Raw genomic sequence first — 24,557 nt, 5'->3', positions numbered from 1 at the left:
AAGGTGGAAGAAGCCATCGTCAGCATATTACCAATTGTGTGAAAAAGTTCACTTCTTTTGATGGATTTTGTCATCTTTTGCACATGAAATAAACTGAGGAGTGGTATGTCAAAGGGCCACGTGGAAACAGGCAGCCAGTTTCTCACCTTTGCCATCCGTGAAGTTGCGTATGCTGAGGATGTTGTTGCCATCTGGGTAATGGTTCTGTTTGATGTAGGGCGTTTTCTCTGGGGTGTCCTGCAGCTGCATGGTCACTTCCTCCAGCTCCTTGTCCAGCTTTTTAACCGGAAAAAAAAGACATGATTAGTTTATGCTGTTCTGTGGTGGGCAAAATAGATACACAGACTCAGACAACTGAGATCAAGTAAACTTAAATGACCCAAAAAATGACCCAGAGTCTGAATTATGGACAACAAACTCCTCTTTACATGTCAAAACAGGCTGCTGTCTGCCAAAGACATAACAGCTTTGCTTTTCCTCCAAGAGTGTCTGAGTAGCTCCTCATTTGCCACAATCATGAACAAACGCAAGGACAACAGCAGTCATTCATCTCCGAGAGATCTGAGACAAAGCCAAGGTGATTGCCAGAGGATTTTTTCAAATGTCACTCAATGACAGTGCAAGTGAACGAGAAATGTATTAGCGAACATACAGAGCGGCACAAAGACTCACACAATCTCTCAGTCTCACAACACAGTGATCTGAGTTGCTGTGAAAAAAAACATTTTATTAAGAAATAATGTTGAGTGAATTAAAATGATTTGCTCTTGCCTGTCTCTTGCTGAACTAGCTGCTCTATTACTGCACCTTCATTGTGTTTAAAAGCCTCCTATTCACCTCACTGTTGCATTAAAAACCCTGGCACCACTGCACCACTGCCCTGTCTTGTAAAATGCTAATCACTGGCAAAAAAAAATAACTACAAAATAAAGGCGTAATCATGGGTTCAGACCTCTGTTATCCTCATGCGGAGGCGGTGGTTATCGGTTTGAAGCCCGTCCAGTCGAGAAGTGTTCGCCTGGTTGACGCTGGTGACTGAGGTGGAGGTCTTGGAATCTTCCTTCTTCTGGTTCTGGGTGAACTTTAACCTCCGGTTCTGGGTGGCTGCATCCGGGTTGGTTCTCATGGTGATGAACTGGAAGAGGGGTTATGGGTATTAGTCACAGCTGCACTCTGGGATGAAACTACACAGGCCAAAAAAGCTACACATAACTGTTTACGCTGCATTTTCAGCTTCCAGGACTCAGTGAAGTGTGGTGAGTGAATGTGGTGATAATTAAGCACTCCAGTTTTTGGCAAAGCAGAGTTGTCCACTTGCGCTCGCTCGCACAGAAACTGACCTTGGGAACGAAGACCAGGCAGAGCGTGATGGTGCTGCAAAAGATGATCACCAGTGCCACGATGCAGAACTGGACATTGGGCTGGTCCCTTGTCAGAAAAGACACTGCAGCGCCGATGATGCACATGATGCCCACGTTGTAAACACTCATCCCGATGTACTTGCTATCGTTGAGAGCAGGGATGCTCACGTTCCTGGTCTCCCATGCCAGGAAACAGCCAAACAACTGTCAGGGAAAAGTGAAAATAGTTGGAGAAGTTTGAGAGAATGTTACTCAGACATTTCAGGACAACTGAAGGCAATATTTGATTTTGCTTATGGAAAGTCTGAACTCATTTCTCCTGGTCAGTGCACACACAGTTGGCCAAAAACAGCCCTCAGCTTTTGAAACCATGCAGTTTTCTTTCTTTTCTAAAGAATAAAGCAGTATAAGAGAATAGAGCAGTACTTATTAAATCTTAATGTTTTTTGATGTTCACTGCTCTCATTGTTCTTCATAAATACTAATGGAGAGGAAGAAACCTTTCACTTCAGTTTAAGAAACGCATCAAAAATGAAATCAAAAATCAACTTCATCGTATGATAGAGCCTTGAGGAGAAGAAACATCATTCACAGAGAGCCTTCTGAAGCAGGTTTCATGCTTGGAAAATGTATATCTAGAGTGAGCTGTTTGTGTGGTGGAACATGAGAGTTGCAGCAGCCTGCTGAATAATTCACTGTGTGCTGTGTAAAGTGGCCTGCCTGCTTATTCTGAAGTCTAAATGAGAGTCAGAGGAACGACAAGCAGCAGAATTAAAGGAGCAGTCATCAAGGATTAGTGTGCCTCAGGTGTGTGTGTGTGTGTGTGTGTGTGTGTGTGTGTGTGTGTGTGTGTGTGTGTGTGTGTGAGAGAGAGAGAGTGTGTGTGAGAGTGTGTGTGTGCGTACGTGCGTGCATGTGTGGAGGTAGGGATGACTCAAACCTTGATGTTTCTTCTTGCTGTGCTGTCCCTCTCTATGCCTCATACAGATGTGGGCTCCTGTCAATCACTTGATGCAAACTTCTCTGCTTCTTTGTTGCTGTCTTGCTATTTCACAAAGCCCCTCCACTTGTTACCCCACAATTTCCTCACTCCTTCCATCTTTCCGTCTTTGACATTTTTCGGTGGTATTTTTTACCCAGCGCTCTCTGCATTCTCTCAATCTGCTTAAGATGATTTACTGCTCCGTCTCCACCTGTCTCCGTCTCACTTCTTCTCCTTCGTCTCACCACAAACGTGATGAGGTTTGAGACATTTACAGTAGCTCCTGTTTAACGGAGGATTCAAAACACACTGTGTGGTGGGGAAGTGGACGTGTTTAACACTTTATTTAAAGCAATATGTCTCATGTACGGTGGTCACTGTCATCCTGTCAGTGCCTTTGTGATAATACACACACTGACTGTCCTCTGCATTTAAACTCAGCTTAGCATCGCATAAAAGACTGGATGCAGGGTGCAAACCTTTGGATGGCCTGATTCCATCCAAAGGTGGAGGTAATAAAATCCACCTATCAGCACCTGTAATGCTCAGTATTTAACACAACTTGTTTGTTTAAAGGACCAACGAGGAGGATTTAGTGGCATCTAGCAGCAAGGTGGCCATTTGCAACCAACTGAGCATCCTTCACATCATCCTACCCTGTGAGAAAATGAAGACTGTCTCTTCTTTGTATGTATAGTCTGTCCTCTTTGCAGGTCTTTGTAGTCAAGAGAAGGTCTACGTCCTTCCTGTTTTGACTGCACCTGGAAATCTAATCCTCAGCAAGAAAGCAAATAAAGGTATTTCCCAAAATGCCTAACTATTGCTTTAAGTGGATTCTTAAGTAGTTGCATTAATTTTTATTTTATATATGCAACATTTCTGACTTTGGCAACTCCCAATGGCAGTATCAAGACTGATGATGTCACTGAGTGTAAAGGAGGGCAGTGACGGCCACCTCACTGCATGGCCATGATGTGGTGAAGACTGTGACTGTGTGTCCTCTTGCATGCAAGGATGAGAGAATAGACACTAGCTAACGGTCAAATGTGGTTTTTGATGTGAAAATACTCATATCTAACACCTAACCATAGAAAGGTGAATAATTACCACAGGGAGACAGGATTACAACTTAAAAAACGTGTTTTTCATTTCTCTGTATCTAAAGTAGATACTCAAGGTTTAATATCGCCGAACATTACAGAAATAGCATCAAATTGCGAGAATAATATGAATAGAAATGCATCAAGCTCCATTCATGCACATTTATGAGGCTGTTAAGATTCACATCAGCAGATTTGTGCATTCATATTAGAGTGCATTTGTGTGCATCTCCATACTGTGAGTGCATGATGAAATTTTGTGTTCTCTCCTCTCACCATTAGCAGTCCCTTGTAGGCATAGACGATGCCCAGCCAAATGGTCATGTGGGTGTTCTCACAGTGCTCCAAGAAGGGACGGATGGCTATGTCTCGGCCTTGGGGGTCCGCCTGTTGACAACACAAACACAGGAAGAGAGAGAGAGAGAGAGAGAATTTAATCCAATACGCCCCCGATAAAAACTTTCATTTTTTTCAATTAGGAAGATGAACAAATAATCCAAAGTGCCAAAAGAACAGTAAGAGTGAAACAGGCTTCATTTCCTTGAGGAACATTAAAACAAACAGAGAAAACCAGTAAACCAGTTGAAAAAGTGAGAAATCCCCATTGAGCAAATTAACCGTTTCCACATTACTTTTCTCTTCGCAGGTCTTCTAATTTACATTCAGGGACAAAAGCGACGCAGATTGTCTGCTTCTAGTCAGAATGAAGGGTGTCAGTGATCAAACATCCAGGTGTGTAATCAAACTGTGTCCCATCATGGCCACTGGGCTTCTCCAAAGTCGGCTCAAGTTAAATTAATCCGTGCTTAGGACGCTAATGGGCACGACTAATGAAGCTTATTCATTAATGTGATTCACACCTCCTCCTTTCTTTCTTGTCTCTCACTCATGCTATCTCTCCACCCAGTCCCTGACTCTTCATTTCTTCAGCTTTCTTTTCATTTCCACTTGTCTTTCTCAGCAGCTGGTGACCCAGGTGACTTACAGGGCAAATTAGCACCTGAGGTAGATATTAATACGCTGAAACACGTCACCTCACCTCTCCTCTTCCTCGCTCACTCTCTCTGCTTTAAAAAGCCTTTAATAAGAGCATTAGTTTGCCCTGCATGAATTCATCTGAGGCCACACCAATATATCAACTCTGAGACACCTGGGGCAAGGCTGGGCATAATGCCATGCTGCTCGCTTAGGTGTGTGTGTTTGTGTGTGTGTGTGTGTGTCTCTCTTCAGGCTTATTTACAGTAGGACAAGTCTAATGGCTCAGCAGATGGTGTGTGTGTGTGTGTGTGTGTGTGTGTGTGTGTGTGTGTGTGTGTGTGTGTGTGTGTGTGTGTGTGTGTGTGTGTCTGTGTGTGTGTCTGTGTGTGTAGGTGTGCACAGGCATCTACAATATAATGTTTGATTTGTTGAAATTCAGTTCATAAGCAAACTCCTTTTAGGCAGAAAGCAGGAAGAGGAGAGATGAAGAGAGGGAATATACTGAAATGTTAGCTTTGAGTCAGTACTTTGTTAGATTTGAAAGCTCACTCATATGTACTCGCATACACGTCTCTCTAGGTGCTGTAAAACACCCCCCTCCACTAGTCATTTTGACCCCCACGGTCTTCATTCAGCTCTCATTAATGGAAATTGCAGCTATTCATGCTTTCCTCTATGACCTTGATGGATTGACATTAGTCGTTCTCTATAGGATGATCACTTAAAATAGGAAATTGGTGCTTAAAGAACTGCACTGATTCACCCGACAGGGATGAGCAGAAATGGGCCGATACCATATCATTTCTGGATATCCTTGAAGTGTATTTTAGTACAGTTTTCAAGCTATGATTCCCATGTCTCTGCCTTGGAAATACAGCTTTCACACAGCGTTCCTCATCCAGCCCGCACTCGCTGTCTTTCCCTTTCAACATTCAGCCCCGCAAAGGATTACGTATGCAGTTACACATCACATGCTGCAACAACATAGCAGGCGGAACCCCCCTACAACTCCGAGTGAAATTTTCCACCATCTGCCGAAGATCTTCATAACCTCTGATGTCTCAAAACAGAGACACATTAAAGAGCGAGAATTGCTTCGGTGGCAGTGAGTTCACACACTTTGTCAAAGCGCTCTGGTAACCCCTTACGAGAGCTCCTGCGGCAACCGCGTGGCTCATGTCACTCATATTTGTGAATATTCTGGGACTTGAGTGTTGGATTCTTGCTAACTATAGGTGCAGGACTGGTAGAAAGGGGTTTCTGCCTTGAAAGCCACTAAGGAGGTGGAAACACAGGAAAGTGGGGCAAGAGATGACGCACAGACGGGATATTTTTCTTACAAGGAACCACAATTAGTTGACACCGTGCAAAAAAGGGATCCTGAGACTCTGCCATGACATTTTCGTCGTATAGCTACAGGTAACTTCATGAAATAAACATTTTCCAATCTATTTTCAACTTAAGTGATGTGTTGGGACTGAGCAAGAGCAGATCATGAGTAATGCATGAGGTGCCCTGGTTTGGCCGAGTCTCTGGGCAGCAGCCGGTGGCAGGAATCATCTCTGGTCACAGGAAGTGACACAGTTTCATATTTCATGTGAACGAAGACAATCATTCTGCAAGCTGCTGGCCACTTTGGACTGCGGTTGTTGTGGTGTACAGTCATAGAATGTGTAACATTGAGGGCATGGCTTTCCTTTCATACTTTTTTGGAGCTATTTTTATTGCCATTACACTTTTAAGAACTCTGAGTTGAATGCTGCCACATAAATGGAAATTCTGTGCAAACAAAAGGTTAAATAAGCACAGAGAGAAATTACATGCACGTTATGATCACCTTATTGAAAATACTATCATAATTTTTTCCCTGGTTACCATCTTGTGCATTATCTTGCCAAATCAGATGTAACTCTATTCTCTTGTAAAATAGGCAGCATGTTACGGCTGGTCGCCAAAATATTTAGAATTGGACCCAATAAAAAGGCAGAAACAAAAACAGCACAGGAGCCAAGGGAGCCGTTGAAAACAAACGGTTTTTATTACAAACAAAGTTACTACAAACACTATAACAAAAACAATCCTGAGGTAAACCAACACAAAATCAGCCCTAAACTAAATAATCAACTACACCGTGGCGAGCGGGGAGGATAACAGACAAGACACTAGGAATAATGAACTAAGGTCGGAACCACTAAGAGAATGATGCAAGAAAAACCAACTAATAACGCTAAGACACAAAGAAAGCACAAGGCTACAAGGACAAGACTAGAGTACGCTAGGAACCACAAGAGAATGGCTGGAAAGTCAGGCAAGAACCATAGATAATCTGGCAGCGAGGCGAAGTCGCCCCGCGGCCTAAATGCAGGTGAAATCAGCGGGAATGAGGAGCAGGTGCGCTGGCTGCTTGCAGCACCGCCAGACCACACCTCCCCTGCGGACACAGGAGAAAAGGAAAAAAACAACAAACAGCAAATAATGCAAAAGGAAAAACACAGAACAATAAGCAACTCATAACGCAGCATCATTCTTTATCTAATGAACGAGCTAAATGATTCGTGGATTTACTCATGGGAGAAGGGGGATCGATATTTTCATCCAAGAAACCCGCAGCGGGGTCAGAACACCTCCATTCTTTTCGTCTGCAAAGGTTTTACTGCATCATCTGCATCTTTGTCACTTTCCGTATGTTCATGTTTTTTTGGCAGAGCAGCTTCTTATTCAAACAACAATTCTCCAAGAAGTCACACTTGTTGCAAATCATTTTGTTCACTCAATATGAGAGACACATTCTGCATCAGTGCTCTTTGCATAGTCGCAGCTGCGAGCAAACTTGTGTCACCAACAACAAAATGATAAGACAAAATGAGATATAATGCTTATTAGGCTCGGGTCTCTATCGCAGCAGAGCAGAGAGGAGCGCTCTCCTTTTGGAGGGAAGCTGTCTGGGGAGTTGCCAGGCAACAGGGCTGTAGGCAGCAGGCGGCCCCAAAGCAGTGGTGATGGCAGTAAAAGTGCCAGTTCACTGTCATTTTTCACAGCATTAGCCGTCTAACGGGATCACTCTGGGAGGGCTGGAGCGGGCACAGTACTGGCAGATTGTCTATGGAGAGATGGAGGCTAGATGAGGCGATGAAGGGAGTGATGGAGGGAAGAGGGAGGAAGAAACGGAGGGTGGGATGGAGGGAAGACAGGAGGAAGAAGTATGGAGGGAAAGATGGAATTGAAGTGAACGAATAATCTTGGGAAAAGCAGGATAGATGAGATAAAAGTAAGTGTGATAAGTGAAGAAGAAGAACTGCTTCAAGGAGAGCAGACGGTGAGTGAATACGTCAGAAAGAGCTATGGAGGTAAAGATCCGGTCTGATCAGATATGTTATGTGAACACGTCATGGTTCACAAACATAGAGAGAGACGACTTCTCCAATGAGCTCATTTCAGCCCATTTACTACACTTGAAATAAGGAACTATCCCAGCATGTCAAGTGAATGCACAGGTATAAAGCTTTGACATCTGACGCTTGAGGGTTGGCTCCTGAAAAATCTAATCAAAACTGACATTATCCTATTCACAATGTCCATGTCTGCCTATTTTGTCTTCCAGGCTCGATCCTTTGATGCTGTTACAATGCTCGAGAATGGGATGCTGTTCAGCAATCAGCTCTCACGCCTCTAGTTACCATGCAACGATGATGTACTTCTGTGCAAAAATAAAATCAACCATGAACACGTTCAAGTGAGATTCAAGTCTCTGGGAGTCAATTTTAAATACTGTGCTGAATTAATCAGAAACCAGCCTGGAAGCAAGGACAGCACCTTCAAAAACCTCAAATGTATGATGTGTTTTGGAAAATGACTGCTATAAGACGTGCGGACAACTCGCCAAACACTCATTAAAACCTTTCCAGGAAGCATTTCAAAGTGGAAAAAACAGACAGCATGTACTGGAGAGCATCCTGTATTGTTGTTTTTCCCCTGACTGCACAATCGCAGCTACCAGGGCTTGTTTCTGGATATGGATCCCACTCTGACTGTATGATGGCCTCTGGCCTAGTGGAGCGCAGGGAGAGACAGGCCAACAAGTGAGGGAGGAAATGGAGAGCTCACTCATTGTCACCTGCAGCTACTTCACACAGAGGTGTGTGTGTGTGTGTGTGTGTGTGTGTGTGTGTGTGTGTGTGTGTGTGTGTGTGTGTGTGTGTGTGTGTGCGGGCATATGTCCCTGTGGGTGCCAACGTTTGCACATTCTGTGAGCACACATGCGTAATACGACTGAGCTTGTGTGTGTTAGTGTTTGTTCGTATGGAAAAGCGTGTGTGTGTATAGATGAGCTATCAGGCAAACACTGACAGAAACACGCCAACACGCTCACTGGAAATTACAACCGAGGGGGGATTCCACCAGGGGGAGAGAAGGAGAGAGACAAAAGATAGGTGTGTGTGTGTGTGTGTGTGTGTGTGTGGGTGTGTGGAGCGTTGGACTTGGTGGGAGTATCATATTTTGAAAAAAGTGGAGAAAATGAAAAATGGGGGAAAGCCACTGAGAATAGCGCAGGCGGGGAAAAAATGGGAATCACTGAAAAAAAAAAATGTCCTCAAGGAAGATCGTAAAAGTTTCATCATAAAAATAGTGCATAAAATGACGGCGTTGTGATTACTCCGGGGATTCAATTATTTACATTCAGGTACGCTGAGGCTGGAGACCTCTCCCAGAACAGCAAATAGTGTCATACATTGTATATGAAATAATAATAAGAGATTTGGATTTGCTGATTGGTGACTGGTGGCGTTTTGAATGTCAGCGGGTGGCATCGTGTTTCGCCGGTGCCCAGGGTGGCAGCCCCGCCAACTGTTTGCCTGGGCATAGAGACAGGGAGGGAAACACACTGATCGAGTGCTGTCTGATAGAGATGTCACACAAACACCAACACATCATCCTGTGTGGCAGCAACTGTTTTCATACATGCAAAAGGAGACATTTTTAGCATTTGTCCTGTGTCTCTTTCAGCCTGTCTCCGCTGTCTGAAGGTAATCACTGTTATTTGGATGGTGAGAGACTACACTTGTGACAAATATGATATTATGGAAAACCTTGTGTTGAAAGTGGTTTTAGAAGAGACCCAAGTAGCACCATGTACACTGTATCACAGTCATTCAAAAGTAATTTTTTTATAGTCTCAATGAGTGAGGAAAGCAGGAGAGGCAACAGCAAGTATTAAGTATACAGAGGAATGTTACAAGGGTGGAGGTATTTAAAGAATGAATGAGGGGATGTAGAAAAGCCAGGATGAGAGATGTTGAGAGTGGCTGGGGGAGAAAAACACATCAAGAGCACAGAGGGCAAGGAGATGGGAAGATGAAAGTCATCCTGATGCCGCTGTAATTTGTAGGAAATCATCTGAAAAGCGGCGAGCACTGTTTTCACAAGCCCTCTGTGAAAGTCTGAACAGCAGTAATGGCCTTTAGACAAACAGATAGGAGACGTGCACAGTGGGTGATTAGCTCAGCTGGTTGGACAGGGTGGTTGACACCAGTGATGCCAAAAAGAAAGAGTTCATACCCATTTAGGGGATATTTTCTTGCACGCTCACCATGACATTAACACACATGTCCAACCACAACCCAGATGGCCTAATTTCAAAGTCATAGAGGCAACTCTGCCTGGCTCAGCCTAAGCAAAGCAACCCCTGATGCAAATCTTTCAAACTCTGTCAGGTTTTTCCTTTAATCATGCATATGGTTGCCTGGAACTGGAATTTATGTGCAACCAATAAGTAGTCTCTGTCACTGCACAGTCTGGCTGGACAGTGCTGTCGCCGAAGCTGTTGCCAAAACGTTGCTTTTTTACTTTAAATCACAGAAAGTTAAAATAGACTGTTGGACGGGAAAAGATAGTTCAGTCAGTACAAAGCACGTGTGCTGAGGTCCAATCTGTGATGACAGATTACAACTCACTTTGGAAGTTCAGAGCTTTGGACCAATTTGGGGAGAAATGTTTGATTTTGAAAGACGAAGGGGTGACATTTTTCTTCTACGCCTGTTTAGCATTGCTAAGCAGTATGTAACTATAACTCCCCCTGGGGGCAGCCATAAGTACTGTAGAGGCATTAACAGATTAAAAATGACTGATGATGATAATTGTTGACAAATACCATACATTAATAAACACTTAAAGATATGCTTTTATCCATGTACTACTATATTGTAGGACCTGGTTAAATCGTATATTTAATGATTATGTACTCCTTATGAATAGTACATAGGGGACAATGCCTCGATATGGCAATTACAAGCTTTCATTAATTTCATTCATTCACACCTTCATAGTATGGACATTATCATCAGTGGCATGTCAGCTAAACACAATCTTTTTTTTATGTAAAACAACAGCAGATAGCAGCTTCAAATGTCGTATAAACACGATGAATCTGCGATGCTGAACGACTTACAGTAAGCACGGCCACAAAGGTACAGAGGAGGGATCAACAGCAACCTGCATCACTCTCACACATCGTGCAACTTCATCTGCTTCTCACCTGCTGCAATAAATAGAGTTGAATGACGCTAATGTTTAAAACCAGCTCTGCCTCCCAGTTTGTCAACCTCAGCCTCCCCACTGAGGTGATGAGATTATTAAAGGACCTTGTATCCGTGCCTGATTCTGGGCTGTGTGCGCTGGAACAGCAAAGCACCTGATTCCATCACTTAATGATATTCCACTAAATAAATAGTGGAACATATCAAAAAAATACACTGACACTAAACTGTGAACAGGGTTTTTCTTAGCTCATTTAAAGATGACAATTTAGAGATTTTTGCAATTTTCTTGCAAAGTCAAAACAATAGGCCCACTGTACATCTACGGAAGAAGCAAAATGACGTTAACTTATGATTTTCCCTTTTTCTACTTTATTAAGACCCACAGAGATTTTAAAATTCATATGCTGTATGCACTGAAGGTCTAGTTGAATAGCCTTGCTGTAGAAAGAGAAATGACAGGAAGGAAAAGAGGAAGAAGCCCATTGAGGAAGAGCTGGAAGAAGTGAGGGAGGAGGGTGTGAGGGAGGGAGCAGAGGGAGAGAGGGAGGAAAGGAGGGTAAGGGTGGCGTGCCGCCGGCTGAGGCTGACCTACATGCAGAGGGGCCATGGTGGCAGGGCAGCAAGACGCCGCTGGCACTCCAAGCCATGTGGATCTCAGCCATCCCACTTCACTGTGTGTGTGAGAACACAATCTATCAGTATGTGTGTGTGTGTGTGTTTTACTGTAGTGTCCTAGTCACAGCGGATGGGTGACCAGGATATTCCACTCCAGTGAATCTTCACAGATATTATTCTGGCTCACTTAAGAGAGAGAGAATGAGGGAGAGGCGGAAAGAAAGAGAGGACAGAGAAAAAAATAAAGACAAGATAAAACCCTCAAAAAAAGAAATAAATGAAACATAATTGCACTGTTCTCTGTGCCAGTTCTCCATACACACAGACACACACTCTTGCAAATCTTTAAATCTTTAATCTTCATTAAACTACAAAATTCACATCTCACCATACAATTTCCATCCCTCTTAAGAGTCTCCTCCCCCTCCTTTCCTCTTCCCCACTAATGATGATAAAATGATCTCTTTTACTTGAATGTGTCTGTCTGCATTTAAATATTTCTGCTCTCTTGCTTGCTTGAGCATCCCCCCCCCCCTTCTTCTTCCTTTTTTCAAATGAGCCTGTAATCCCATTTGAGGACTAATCCTTGTGATAGGACCGCGGCCCAACGACCTTCTAACCGCCACTGGGCCAAATTGGCAGTGGCATGATGAAAGAGTGAAAGGATGCTTTTTTCCTGTTACTCCTCCCTCTGCAAGAAAATGCCACAGTACTGTTCTGACAAAGGACTGACGCCATGCTGTTCAGACAGCTAGCTGACCTGGCAGCGCCCAAACACTGGAAACAAACCGGAGCTTCATGCAGGGAAATTAACAGCTGGCTCAGGATTCACTGATGATTGTCTGTGACCACAGGAGCCCATCCTTGTTTCCTCTCCTGCTTCCAGTAGCGATTGCTCAGCATGCTTCATTCTGAACCATTAAATTGCTCTTGATGTGTCAGCGTACGCGTCAAGTCTCCCATTTTACCTGAGAGTGACATTTCAGTGGCTTCGCTGGCATCCGATCGACGTGAAGTTAATGTCTCATGAATTGTCCCACTTGCAAAGAAAACAGTAGAGTGTTGGATTCCCACTTCAGCGATAAAATGCCCTGCGGAGCGCTTCAGTTACTGTGTTCCTGACAGCACCATCAGCAGAGGAAGCCCCCACACTGCGACACAGGAAGTGGTACCAAAGAATGTTCTTCATCAGAGCATAACGGGTTTCTCCCATAACCCTTCTTGTTATTTATATTACAGTTACATGTCGGTTGAGAGACGCGCGTCACAAGAATAATCAGTCAAAGGTATGATGAAATCTGACGTGAGTACAACAGTACAAGACAGGTGAATGTTTTCAAGTTGAGCGGGAAAAGGTGGAGAAACACAACAGATTTTTTTTCTGTTTAACTACACAACTTCAAAAGAAGACACTTCAAAGTAACAGAGCAGAGGCTACTACCCCATTTTACACATGCCAAAGCTCATAAAAACACACAAACACACACACAAAACACATGCATGCTGGCACGGGCACAACAACAGAAACAAGTAGGTTTGTGCTCACAAGCAGACATATTAACTCACTTGTGCATTCTCACAAAATTCCAGCATAATGGCACACAAATCTACATCACAATGAACTATGCACACAGCAAGATCGACACACACATGCGCACACACACCATACACATGCGGGTGCAGCTCCCTAGGCTCCAGCAGGGAGCTGCCTTAACTGATTTATTAAGAGCTAAACGCGTCATTAGTGTAAGCGGCTAACCCTGAACATTGAGCTCATTAGAATATGCAAATGCTGTGGTATAGCCTGGCAGTCTGCTATATTGCGAGCTAAGGCTTTTTCGTTATCGTAGGCTCCAACTGCGTTTATGGCTGCTATTCTTTAACACAACTCCCTGTCATCATGCAAGCTTTCATCAAAGCTCCCATCTGCACACTGCGTAGCTTAGGGCTGTATGTTGGGTGTAAGTGTAACCGCCTTATGTCATTGTTGGCACAGTTACAGAGGAAGTGAGTACATCATTATGAAAGAATGTACAGTGCTGGGGGGTTAGGTATATTTCTTGGGAGGCAGTATAATGCTGTGAATGAGATCTGTATACTGCAGGGAGGAGGGTACATTTCTTTGGAGGTAGACTGGTACATGATGGACTTCCTCCTCAGGGTTTGTACAGAGTTGTGGAAAACTCCGTAGTTATTCAGATCTTGACGGAAAGTCACAGGCCGTCAATTAGCCTTGATGAAAAAGTGTGCTTACTTGTGCCAGCTTCCACTTTTTTAAAAACGTCCTACTTTATTTTTGCTTAATAGCCAGTGGGAACGTCTCACATATTTGTCCCCACAAGAGTTCTCTGAAGAAATATAACAAAGCTCGAGTTTTATCGAGCTGTTGGTGTTGTAAAACACAAACACCTCTTAAATGATTTGACTGCTTGTGATAGTTTGTTAGCACTAAATGCCAAAGGCCAGCTAGCCTCAATCACACAACAGGTCCATCTGTGCATGTCAGTGTTATTAATCACACATGATTATATTGTGAATTATGTTGCTATCTCATTTCTGCATGGGTTGTATGAAAATATGGATTATGGCAGCTTAAGCTGCAGTAGATGTTTATGATCCCAACTCATTTTTACAGCAGGATATGGCGACACATTGCCATAATGTTTGTTCTCTGGCATGTGGTTTCAGCTTTGCCCAGTGTGAATGTGCAGCCAGATGCTTCAATGACCACATTACATTACATTTTCCACACCCATGCCCCTCCCCATTAACTAAGGAAAATTAAACCATCCAGTCCACACAAACACACACCTTTTAACACTCAGGTGCCACTCTTTATATGAAGGACCATAATCAGGATTTGTAGCTGCGAAGACGCTCATAAATCCTGGTTGACTCGGTGACAAATGGAAAGCAGCAAGAACGGGGGGACAAGCCATCAGATATGACAAGTTACTCTCACACATCACCTCACCCTTAGCTATTTCTCTATCTTCCTCACTCTCATTTTCCCCCCAGCTATCTCTCTCCCAGCAGCTCGCGTTCTCAAGTGCTTAAAACGGGCCTTATTCTGGTCTGTTTGCCAGTTTGCAGACAGACCAGTGGTTGATGACTGCAGACCACGTCTGCAGGCGGACAGACAGTCCACTCCAGGACAGATGGACCCTCAGTGTTGCTCTAAATCAACAGTCCCAGAGATTGGTGGAGGTGTTTGTCCAAAGCGAGGAATAACACACACGCAGCACATATTTTATTGGACGTTTTGCAACAACAAACACATATATACACATCTGTGCCCTCTGTCGCAAAAAGAAAAAAGACACATTGCATTAATCTCATTTTCATGGCAAATTTCTTCTGTATAATTTTGCTCCAGCCTCTGATTGAAGGGCTGAGGATGAGCATTCACAGATGACCTTTTCCCTCTTCTTATTTCATCATTCCACTAGCGACACTCTCTGTCAAGCCATTCTTATTCTTTCCCTTTCTTTTCTCCTCCAGGCGATAATTTTCGATTTGGTTCAATACCAGAACGGCCTTCGGTTCCACTGCCCTTTATTGCGAACCAGTCATAGTAATTATGGACCACAATACGCCGAAATAAAAGCCCAGCGTCATTATGTCAGTAATAACCCTGCTTCATTTTACCTGCTTCACTACATTTCCCATCATACTTTGTCAAACAAATGTGTGCCAGAAACCGACTTTAGAGCCAAGAAATAATTTCCATTGTTCTCGAGTCATTTTCTCTCCCTGCCCGTTTACACTGTCTGACACAAGACCATCCTATTATATCATATAATATCTTCCTCAGGAAATTACCGGAAATGATCTGCCATGTTAAACATTAATTGAACAGGCGGACCTACTGTATTTAAATCTGCCACAAGCGAGTGCAATATGTTCACAGAATGAATTAATTTGCTTGCAGATACTTCCCGCTCCAGTACCTCATAACATCAAATGCAACAGTGATTCAACACAATAAGAGTACAGACTCTAAATGACCTATTTCAACCCTGCAAATACTCTTTTTCTTATCCTGTATGCAGAGGAAGGAAATTGGCTGGGGAAATCCCCACAAGGCATTTCCCTGGTAGAAAAAGCAAACAGCCCAACACCATTATTCTCTGGAAACATGCTGTCATTATGATATTTGATTACCCATGTTGCATATGGCCGGCTTTAAGAATGTCTGTACTTCCATTAGAGGGAAGCTGCACTATCCTCTTTTGAGGAATCTGTTCTCTTTCTCTCTACCTCTGCCTCTGTCCCTGCAAACCAAGAGCAGTAATTGAGTCCTTTGAGGCCCCGAGTTGCCATGAGCCCTGTGTTGTGGTTGCTTAATTGGCTCTGTTATTCACATGCAAGCCACAGTGTACTGTACTGTGTTAGTGGTAGAGGGCTCTGAGTATTGTTTGTCTTCTTTTCCAAGGAGAGAAGATGGCAATATTTAGATTGACTGCAATTTTGCATCTTAATCAATGCACATAGTATGAAGTTGTGTGTCTTCTACACAGCTCATAAACTTTTCTTCATTGTTATTATATAACCCTGTTCTTCCTCTTTTACTGTACACACCAGTCATCTTTACTGCTGAAATGTGTGTGATAGCGCATGGAGGCTAACAGGAGCAGGCAGCATGGTAGAGCCCCCCTCCACCACAGCCCTCCGTCAGCTGGCCTCAGCTATGGGACTCAGGTGTTTGGAGAGCTACACCGTGCCGCAAAAATGTCCAATTACTGTACATGTATTTGCTGGAATTAAGCTGTACTATCTTGACACAAGAGAATTCACCAACCTTATGTCAGTCTTTATGTGGTCAGTTAATTCATTAAACACCTCTCAGCAGGTGGAGGGACATTAAACCTAATGAAATTATTCCACCTCTGTGGCAGTTTTCATGAGAAACAACATTTTAAAAGCTCCAGATTAGATTCAAATACACTTTGACAATACTTTTTTGTATTTAAAGCTGTTTCAGAGTCACCTCTAGGCCAGACAGTGTAGTCTTCCACTCCCTAGCTCTTCTCTCTCTGCTTGTCTTTCTCTCCATGTACTTCCCATCTTTTTCTCTGCTTGCCTCTCTCTGACTGAACAGTTTCTCCACGTTCCTCTCATTCTTTCCCACCATTTGCACCTTCAGTGACTCCATCTCCATTTTTCAGTCTCCACTAAATCTCTCTACTCTCAATTTCTCCCGTTTTTCCTCTCAGTTAGCCACGTTTCACTCGTTTCCTGCTTTTCATCTTTTACTCCTTCACCCACAGTCTTGTTTCACTTCCTCCTTTATCCCTATCTCTCCATTCCTTCCATTCTCTGATCCCAATCCACTGCCTGCTGGGTCCGGCCTCTTGCTCGACCTTAGGGAGGGACCTAATGATGCAGAAATGCAGTAGTGCTCTGCAGGAGCTCCATGATGCGCCATGAGAGCAGGAGAGATGCACACACTCTTATAAAAAAACACAAACGTAGGCACACATACAAACATGCACACTCAAGCACAGCTGCAAAGGTGCAATTGCAAATGTACTCCCACGTGCCTGCATGCGTTGGTCAGTGACAAGAATGTGGCCAGTGTGCTACACTGAGTGCAAGGAAGAGGGAGTTATATGATAGGAGCATCAATAGCAGCCTGCAGGAGCTGACACAATGAGTTCAGTGCCACTGGCTTAATATGACAGCCCTGCCAACACCTCGCAGCCTCTGCATGGGAGACACACACACGCACACGCATACACATACCACCACAAGCATGGGTGAGTCAGACACTCCCAGGGGCATCTCTCCACCTAGCTAAAGCTTGGCTCTGACAAACAAAACACCTTATGGTTGGCTACTGGTGCCCAAGGAGAAACAGCAACACAGACACCATCCTAATTCCATCCCTGTAGTGTCTCTGACAGTACACGAAGCACAACAACGTCCATCTTGGATTGTTTGTGTTTATCACCCAGCTAAATGTGTGTGTGTAAGAGATGGAGCGTGTTTAAACACCAGTGTGTGTACAGTGCAGGCTGATCAGCCCTCTGCTACATCAGCAGCAGGCAGGAAATCCATAAGAGCTTAACAGTCAATTACTTCAACTGCCATTGCCTGCCTCCCCAAGGACAGCAACCAGTCACACCCAAGAATGATGCAGTGCCACCAATCACAGCAGAGGCGGATTCCACCTGAATCATGGAGGTGAGGCACGGTGCCAGGCAGGAAAGAGAAGTCAAATATTTTCGACTGACTGATCACTGCAGTACTGCAATGAATGTTATTGGTTTGTTCACATGTATGTAAATAGGTAATTACCCTAGACAACAATATCTAAATGATGAATTACACAGCACAGTGTCCCTGCTCACCTGAGGAGGGACAGACTCTGTGCGCTGCGTGGAGTGAAACCAATGCATATATTGTATCAGCAAAGATGCTGATATACTGCCAAGAAATGCACATTCAAGGTAGATGAGGTCATACACATATCTTCTGCTGAAGTGCACCAGAAAATGAAACTGTCAAAAAACTTCCAGCATTTCATTCTCAAGTCCTCAAGGTAGAGATGGTGAAGGGAGGGAGCTGCTTTTTCCCTTTGTCAAGTTACACACACACACACACACACACACACACACACACACACACACACACACACACACACACACACACCTCAGTGGCAGCCTCTGAAGCACGAAAACACACGCACACACTTGCTCTTCATCCAATTTTAGGCCATTTCTCCTCCAATCCAATATATTTGTGCTATAGCTTGGAAAACAAGCCCATTGGATCTCTTTCGCTGATGGCGGCCTTCCCTCCGGTGCAGTTAAAAGAGGGAAAATGATGCCAAGAAAGTGCCTATTTAGAAAGGAGATCAAAGCACAAGACAAATGCTTTTTGGGCAAACAGTGCCTCATTGTGTTCCCATTTTAGTAAGAGCATATGCTTTTCAAAGCAATGGGCTGGACACCGTTAAGAGTAACAGAATAACTATGAAGTCTAGTACAGGGTGTCCACACAGCCGTCCACTACAGTATGTCAAACAGTAGCTTTCCAAGATGGGTTCAATGCATGGAATCAGCACACACCGTCATTATCTGATGGATAAAAAACAAGTGCCCATCTCACAGGCCTCTCATTCTGTTTCAAACAAACATAAAACAATCAAGTCATGGAGATTTCACTGGCACTCACAGTCGTGCGTGTCATTATCTTTCTGATTTGCATCATTGCCATCTAGATCCATCACAGTGAGAGCCTCAGGCAAAATTCAGGGCTAAAAAGTAATCTATGCATGATAAATAGAGGTGACGGTGTCAGCCAAGTGATGGTGTGGACACTTGTTTTGTATTTTCTTTACTATAATATACGTTCTTTTTGTTACTTTTCTGCAGAAATCTGATTATTTTTTGTTTTAAACAACTCCCTAGTTTAGCCAAGCATCCCATATTTAAGCAGTGATGCCGATGGGTACGATGTAACGTCTAAAGGGTGCGATGGTCAAAACTATGAAAATACAGTCAGGTTCTAAAACATGAATAAAAAAAGGAAACCTTTTGATGGTATCAAGAGGTTAAAATGACCATGTTACAGTAATAACTACAGACTGGAGATGGGTAAATTCAGTAATGGCTGAGTAAATGGAAGCATCAGCTTGCTGTTGGCTAAAACACTACTCCAGCAATTTCATATTCACATCCATAAAGTTACTGACAAGATCTTAGAAATAATGAATAAGCTGAAAAAGAGAGTGAGGATTTTAGTCTTTAGTAGTAACAATAATACGAATATACTTTATTTATACAGGACTTCCTTAGCAAAGTGCTTTACCAAAAAAAGAATCGAACCAGCTAAGGCAGACAAAATGAGAAAAAGGCCAAGGACATGAGCACACAAGAAGAAAAGACAATAAAATGAACTCCATCAGATCAGATAAATAGGAATAAAAATCATCTCAATAAAACGAAATCAAACATTTCCAAAAGCTTTCACAAAAAGAAATGTTTTAAGAAGAGACATAAAAGAAGCCAGAGACTCTGTGTGTGTTGAGTTCACACACTGTTGAGTTAAGTAGACAGAGAGTTGTGGGAGCTGGAAGAGCAAAAGCCTGATCAGCCTTAGTAACAACCCCTGACCTGGGAGGAATCCACAGGGCCTCATCTGTAGATCTTCATGGTGGAAAGGGCACATACCAGGTCAATAGATCAGAAATGTTTTGGGGAGCAAGGCTGTTTCATGCCTTAAGAGCAATCAGTACAATTTGCTTCCTTCCTTACTCGTCTGAGCCAAGCTCCAAAATCACAACACTACATTTGTCAAACTGCGACGCTGATGACACCGACAGGGCTACTTTAAAACATGCTGAAACTCCTTCTAGACTCACAGAGGACTGTCTTTCTTCTAATCCTACACGTTTGCCTGTGACTCTATGTATTTTCAATGAAGAGAGATAAACAGAGGGGTGGGGGGGACACCTATATATCTGGAGCCAGAGTGATCTCTATCCACAGAATATAGCATCAACCGATCGAACAGGAGATAGACGTTTAGAGAGAGAGAGTAAACCACAGCAAAGCAGAGTAATAGCTTCTCTCTTATGTCCTGGCCACATGGAGCTGGCAGTGCGACAGAGAGATTATTATTATCGTCACATGGTCAGATGGTCAGATGGTGGTTGTTTTCAGGCCTCAGCTGGTTCAGTTTGGCCATCGGGACCATCACCAGGTGCTGCCACGTCCTCCCTGGGCACGGACCCACCATTGGAGGGCACTGCAGAGTTGGCGCATTCCCTAGAAGGCAAGGCTGTGACTAGAATAATGTTGGAAACACAGGACACAATATTTTTTCCGCTTTTCCCTTGCAGGATGGCGCCAGAGCTAGATCATATCGGAGTTTATCTGAATGAGGAATGAAAGACGGACAGAAAGAACAAACGGAAGAAAGAGAGAACAAAAAAAAAACAGTTGGACAAGCACACTGAGAAGAAATGAAAATAGAAAAAGAAGGCATGAACAAAGGGAAGGAAAAGATGAGCGCGCACAGCGTGTGGATTTTGCTGTTTGAGCACGTGTCCTTGAATTAATTTAGTGCAAAATGTAAGAATAGGATTTCTACTCTGATTGAGGCAGATTAATTAAAAACCAAAGCCTTGTTAATTATACCCAGCTATCTCCAGCAGATGAGCCCTCTGATGCGTTGTCTGTGCCTCTCTGTGACGCTCACCTCAGCTCCTCTGGCGTTGTCCCACTTTAGTTCCAGCTCCTCTGCCTATTACATTTGTACATGTGGGATATAAGTTCTCATTGCTGATACAAGGATCACCTTTGTCCTTTGTCACGGGCATGGCAGCGTGTCAATGCCGTCGTTGCTGATTATTTGTACCTTAGTAATGTGTAAGGTTTTACACATTTCATTCTATTTCTTTACTGCATCATATATATGCTGTAAGAGGCATAATGCAATGTACTTTAGGGCTGAGTTGGGACTGTGCTGCAACAAAATGCTACTACTCCCTCGCTGCCACTTCTCATTTCTTTCCTTTTATAGGTGTAATGAAGAACAGCGAATACATCTCTTTCCCTCTCTCTGTCTTTGCTCTCTCTCATCTCTCGTCTCTCCATTTCGCTGCCACCATATCGATCCTCCAGTCCAATCAGGCTCTTGAAGCTACGTGAATCTCATTCTGAGGACATGGCAGCACATTTAATCTGAGCACAAATCAATAGCAGAAAGTCCCGCGAAGGAATGCAAACTGCATATGTATTTGTATATTGAAAATGCTTTTTTGAATGCAAATGTACAGAAATTCTGTAAATAAAACTTAGAAGCAGATGACAGATAAAATACTGTCTTCGATTAGCCTGCCGGGCATAATGCAGGGAGAGCCATAACATATTACCAGCATCAGTGTTGTGCACGAATGGGTCAGAAATGCAGTGAACTGAACGTATTTGTTCACAACTAATGAACACGAACGTGTCGTTCAACTCCCACGAGAGCTTGCGTTCTGTGTTTTACAGCATCTGGCATGACCCGCCCTACCCTGCCTCTGATTTGCTTACCCTGACTTACCCTTGTCCAGCCTCACTCTTTACGCCTAAACCTAACTAACCCAAAAACAAAGGCAGAAAGTACAAGCCAATAAGAGGCAGAGCAGGATGGAGGATGAAAGTAGGGGGATCATGATTTCACCATCCTGGAAAACAAAATCAGCATGTCACAGTTATAAGTACAGATTCCCATTCCATGCCCGTCAGGTTTGAAAAAACAATTCCAAGTATCAGCAACATGGGCAACAAATCTGAAATGACATATCGAGATGAAGCATCCCACCAGAGTGAATGATGATCACAAGAAACCATTCAAAGAATAAGACCACAGGCCAACAGCTGCAAAGTTCCTCCACCCGAGTCAAACTCACAGGATTTTATACAGGACAATTTACCTTTGTTTCCCCATAATTAGACAGACTTATGACAAAACTGTGAAGTATGAATGGGAACCAGTTCATTTTAATATGTGTGAACTGAACTTTGAGTTAGCTCTTGTGAATTAAAACAGTGACCGGCATAAACTGTTCACTAATCACGTGTACACTGTAAACCAATCAAACATGTCCCTTAAGTTTATGTATAACTGTCATGTTGGGGTATCTTCTCATCTGAGAATGATAAGCAGACACACGTGAACTGTGCAGGCTAGATGAGATGATACAGACAGATAAGGGGACGGAGGAAATGCAGCTTTTCCATGGGGGGTTGCAACCTGACACCTCACTGCAGATACACTACTCTCTATATGAGAAATGCTGCACTGCTGTTACGGGTACACACACACACACACACACACACACACACACACACACACACACACACACACACACACACACACACACACACACACACACACAAGCTATATGCTCTTCCCAAGGGTTTAGAAAGTGCAGCACAGGGTTAGTCTGCATTTCTACCTTCAGTGAGAATCAAATGTGCCAGGTAGAAGCCAATATTGCTGTTCACACCTACTTTTCTTTCAATCATACGACGTTACCTTCCTCTCATACCTTCTCTCGGTAACTATCTCCCTCCTTCCATACGCTCTTAGCAGCCCCTGTCTGCTTATAATGACTAATGAACGTGAATGAAGGAGGTGCTATAGCTGCAGTGCACATAAGATGCTGTAGCTGTACAGTGCTGTTTTTTTCCTCTCTGCATCAGATTACGTCTCAGCAATGCACGCGGACACACAGTGTCACGCAGAGGGAACAGACCCATCCATTAGGATCGCAGCCTAAGAGGAAGATGCAAGTAAGTGCAGGCCAGCAAACGGGTGGACAAATGCACGCACACACACACACACACACACACATACAATCAAACATATAAGCACATGGTGATATGGTGAAGGGCGGCAAGGCGGCCAATGTTGCACAGTGTGTCATTGGGGTTAATTAGCGGACAGATGGCTGTCTGTGGGGTGAGGTGGAGTGGGTGTGGATGTGGGGGAGGATGGGGGTGGCATGCCTGTAAGATAACACGTCTTACACCTGTAAACATACAGAAGTAATGCATTGACATACGTGGGTGATAAGCAAGTGTATGTGCATACACATATACAAAGGCAACTGGCAATCAACAGATCATGCTTGCAGCATGGGAGGATCTTTTCACTGCTATCTAATCATCTCCCAGCTATTTTCTCTCTCTAACTCTCCGCCATCATCTCTTTCTTGCTTTTTCTGTCACTCTCTTTGCTCCTAATACCACTTCTGCGTCGCCGCTGTCACACTCTCTCACAGTGACGCATCTCACCATTCAAATCTCCCGCAGAGAGCGCCTGCCTCGCTGCAGCTGATAATGTGCAATGCGCCACAGAGAAGCAATCAGACAATTTAACACAGAAATAAACAAGCAGTTCACACATGACAGGTAATTCATCATTAACGGCAGTAATTTTCTGTTGTCATCTCTAGTTCTGGGCCTCCATTGATGTTGGCTATGGCTGCTCTATTCCACTGTAAGAACTGCACGAAAAAAAAAAAAAAGCCAAAAAGCAGTCAGGTTCAAGTCATAGCATTATGCAGTGTTTAATGAAGCATTGATGGCTGGGAAGAGGCACTTCTTTTTTTGTTTGACTGCAGATTATGCTAACAAAGATCACTTACTCTGTGATGTGTAGCTTTGGCAAGAACTTTTATGATAATGCTGCTAGATGCTAAATACTGCTGACCTCAGTGAGGACACAGACACATCCCTCATGCCACTGCTGCATTAAACCCAGGCGGCAGATTTCCTTCAAAAAGAGAAGAAAAACAAAATAGGATGCCATGTAGCCCTGTAAGAGGCAATAGTGATGCTAAGTGGATGGGGTATAGTTCAAGTAGTGCCATATGGTTTACATCCTCCACCTCCCGTGAAGCACTTTCTGAGAGTATTGATCCAGGACATTCATAATCTCCCTCTGCTCTTTGTGTTTCCGGAGATTGTGCGGATGGCAGAGGTGGCTGCAGACACCGGAGGACAGCGAGGGAGGGAGGGGACACCGAGAGCTGCAACCAGGGCCAAGGACGGCTTGTTACACTCACTGGAGTGTAAAGAGGATCGCAAATATGGGACACTCACTGATACCTTAGTAATGATATCAGTTGCAATACACAATGTTGGGCGCAGAGTTCTTGGCAGAATCTTTAAAGGATAGAGAGGGAAATTAACAGTTGTAAAAGTTCCACTGAATCTCCTTAAAATGAAGATATCGATGGCTCAACTCAGCAACCTGTTATCCACTTAGAATGCTACACATCAGATTACCACTTAATTGAAACATTTCCCCCTTGAAGGTTTACCTCCCATCACCTACACTACCCCTTCTTTTTACTGAAAGAGCATTATTAATAATGCTCGAAGCAATATTAATGCTTTCACTGCCAAGCTGGCAGAAAAAAGTGTACAGGCTGGGCTCTAAAAAAAGAAAAGATGCACGCTAAAATCAAAGCATAACATTC

At 43.6% G+C, this 24,557-nt stretch overlaps 1 protein-coding gene across 1 annotated transcript in view; it reads right to left on the bottom strand.

The window, feature by feature from the left end:
• gabbr2 (gamma-aminobutyric acid (GABA) B receptor, 2) overlaps window positions 1-24,557 on the bottom strand; it is a 163,065-nt gene that overhangs the window by 8,053 nt on the left and 130,455 nt on the right. Inside the window, exons 14-17 of the mRNA XM_070985260.1 lie at window positions 3,720-3,830; window positions 1,341-1,565; window positions 953-1,135; window positions 147-276 (exon numbers count right to left, since the gene is read on the bottom strand). Of these exons, the coding sequence (XP_070841361.1) occupies window positions 147-276; window positions 953-1,135; window positions 1,341-1,565; window positions 3,720-3,830 (649 nt within the window). The remainder of the gene's footprint in view (window positions 1-146; window positions 277-952; window positions 1,136-1,340; window positions 1,566-3,719; window positions 3,831-24,557) is intronic.

The sequence above is a fragment of the Chaetodon trifascialis genome, chromosome 17, assembly GCF_039877785.1.
Source record: "Chaetodon trifascialis isolate fChaTrf1 chromosome 17, fChaTrf1.hap1, whole genome shotgun sequence".
Classification (NCBI taxonomy): Eukaryota; Metazoa; Chordata; class Actinopteri; order Chaetodontiformes; family Chaetodontidae; genus Chaetodon; species Chaetodon trifascialis.
The sequence above is the reverse complement of the archived record's forward strand: the minus strand, read 5'-3'. Positions and strand labels throughout refer to the sequence as shown.